At 41.0% G+C, this 2,926-nt stretch overlaps 1 protein-coding gene across 1 annotated transcript; it reads right to left on the bottom strand.

Moving 5' to 3' along the window:
• Nucleotides 1–1,485: 1,485 nt before the first annotated feature.
• Nucleotides 1,486–2,650, bottom strand: MELLADRAFT_124001 (uncharacterized protein; the record flags this gene model as incomplete). The annotated part of the gene is made up of 4 exons (XM_007411162.1): nucleotides 1,486–1,973; nucleotides 2,046–2,172; nucleotides 2,233–2,319; nucleotides 2,402–2,650. The coding sequence occupies 4 exons, from the start codon at nucleotides 2,503–2,505 to the stop codon at nucleotides 1,749–1,751; spliced, it is 543 nt and encodes a 180-aa protein (XP_007411224.1).
• Between the last annotated feature and the right edge of the window lie 276 nt (nucleotides 2,651–2,926).

Here is a 2,926-nt window from a genome sequence, read left to right as displayed (position 1 = left end):
AAAGGTTTCAAACTTTTGAAACAGAGTTGAATATTGGATGGCGGGTGAAGTGATGGGTAGTGGGTTGACCGAATTGGATGTTGATTGAAGAGGACTTGGATTCGATTTGGTATTGGTTGACCTGGGACGACGTTCAGTTGGCGGTTTAGGTTTAAAGCTCCTTCCTCGCTTAGATAGTGAGTTCTGGCTAGCAGGATGGTCATGTGCAGGTTCGCGAATTGTAAAGTTCCACGGCTCAGCTTGGGAGTCTCGGGTGGCTTCAGCGAAAAAGGGGCAAGTTCCACGTGTATTTGCGTATCAAGTTGGTCCTTTGTGACATTTGAAATGGATGAATGTATGGCGGGAATCAAGGATAGATATCTTGTAGCCGTGACGAAGCGAATGTGATTCAAGGTGTAATTGTAGTGCCTTGAAATCTTGAAATACTCCAGGAGGAGGGGCAGGCAGTGCAAAAGCCATGCTAGTTGATTGAATAATGTGAGTGATTTTGGGAAGTAAGGGTTTTGTGGTCGATTGTTGATGAGTTGAGCTTGTGAGTTGTGAGTTGTGACTTCTCTGGAGTGAGTTGTGAGTTGTGACCCAACTGTGATATGTGAGTTTATATGTATTACTAGTAGTATATGTGAGTTGTGAATTGTGAGTTGTGAGCTGTCAGTTGTGAGTTGTGAGTTGTGAGTTGTGGGTTAAGTGATTGTGAAGTGTATGTTGTATCTGTAGTATCTATTACAGGTAGTATATGTGAGTTGTGAGTTGTGAGTTGTGAGGTTCGGTTTGTGAGTTGTGAGTTGTGAGTTGTGAGTTATGGGTGATGGGTGAAGTGAGTTGTGAAGTTTGTGAATATTGTGAAGTATGTGAGAGGTCATACTGTTTGTGATTTTAGTGTACTGTGTGAGTTTGTAATTGTGAATGTGTGAAGTTGTGTGAAGTTGGACTTGTATTCCAAATTTTTTTTGGAAAATACATATGTTTTTTTTTTTTTTTTTGATCTTGGATGGTGTGTTGTGTGGTAAAAAGGAGTTTATACCATGTTTGATGTTTTGAAGTCTTCAGGATCACGAGTAATGACTTTGTAAAGTTGATGATATGCTGGTCTAGCCCATCTGAAGTGATCTAGCGCGAAGATCCGGCTTGACAGTCGACGGTACCGCACACTGTACGGTCCGCTGTTATGTCATTCAAAAGAAGTGCCACAGGTGGATCTGAGCACGCGGGGTGCAAGATTTAACGCAGTATTACGGATTGCATGTCTAAATCAAGTCAATATTGGACCTGAGGGTATTTTAGTGTTACGGTAACACTAAATCACCCAGTTAGCGCAACCATAGTGGGTGCTCTTACTGTGACCGTCATGCGCTTGAAGTTGTATACTCCACTTTCAAACATCAAAGAACCCCTACTCTTATGTAGATTCTAGCTGGGCTTTGGGTTATAATCACCATGAATATGGTCACTAGAGCACTTTACCGAGATACTGAGAGATGTTGTAGGTTAACACATATCTTGTTATACATTTACCTATGTCTTCAATCTTATCAAAACTCGGGATGAATTCAAAAGTAGCAATTTTGATCTGATATATTGAACAATATAGGAGTCTACCGAGAATCTTGAATCTGAAAGAAAAAAATGGAAGGTATCAAAAAAGAAGAGGAGAAAAAAACCAAAGTTGAAAATGTCTATCGTGATAGTCAAAAGAAATGAAGTGTAAAAGCAAACAGAAAAAAAACGATTATATAAGATTTGGCAGATTAAAGAAGAACCATCAAACCAAAAAATGAACAAAGAAATATGGTAAAGAGGCCAGGTATCTCTTTGATCATACTAGCATCACTTGCAGAAGCCGTACCGCTAGCAGCCGAAGCGGAAATGGTAGGTTGTACGGCGGTTGGGATATTGGTGGTAGTGTGCTCCTTAGTCGTCTCAGTAGAACCGTTGATACTAAACTGAGCGCTTTGGGCGAGGATGGTGCCCTCCTTGAAATAAAGGGAAAGAATGTCAGCGATCATACGCAGCGCGCTTGAAACAAGAAAGTTGAGAATATTTACCGAACTCATGATGTTCACTTGGTAACCTTTACCGGGCTTGATTCCTGGTAGTTTATCGAGATTAAACTTGTTTTCAGCCGTATTTATTCCATCCTTGACCTCTTGACTGAAACCTGTTGGATAGGTTCTGTAAGGTTGTTTTAGTGCAAAGTCGTATCAGATGCTAGTTTCATCACGGTGTGCTTACGAAGGATTATTGTTGACAATCTTGATAGCAATGCTTGAGGGGTCGGTCTGAACGCTTTTCCACTGTACTTGATTGGACGAATGTAAGCTGAAATGAATCAAATCAACTTCATATACTGCAAATGACAAGAGGAGACGCGTATCGGCGAAATATTTGTTGTAGAACTTACTGCCATACAGTCCCCGATTGAGGTTGAGTCACAGTCAACTGTGCACTTGGACGTACGAAAGATGCGATGAAACCGATGACTAGTTGCAATGAGTAGGTGTGCATGATTTTGTCTGAAAGTATTTTAGTTTGTGCGTTCTGAGTTCAGCTTGCGGACCAAAAGAAACAATCGATGAAGAAAAACTGGTATAGTAGATAGTAGCTCTGAAGTCAAATAATTGTGCGAGGGTTAAGCTAATTTATCAGAAACAGGGAATTTATGCATCAGGCCATTCAACCCACATAAGTAATCGAGATAGATTGAATGGCAAACGATGACTGTTCGCCAATCCTGCTTATTTCAGCTTGAGTTGATTGATGTGTACACAGCGCGGCTCATCAGTGAGGGTAAATCCATCACATGACCAGTGAATCTATCGCAATAGGATAGTCGGAAACACTGTCAGGTTTGAGGTAACCCTCCTGCGTTATATCATATCAGCCTAAGCTTATGGATGTGAAAAAATGATCCCGCCGGAATATGATA

This window comes from Melampsora larici-populina (assembly GCF_000204055.1).
Source record: "Melampsora larici-populina 98AG31 unplaced genomic scaffold MELLAscaffold_24, whole genome shotgun sequence".
NCBI classification, from domain to species: domain Eukaryota; kingdom Fungi; phylum Basidiomycota; class Pucciniomycetes; order Pucciniales; family Melampsoraceae; genus Melampsora; species Melampsora laricis-populina.
The sequence above is the reverse complement of the archived record's forward strand: the minus strand, read 5'-3'. Positions and strand labels throughout refer to the sequence as shown.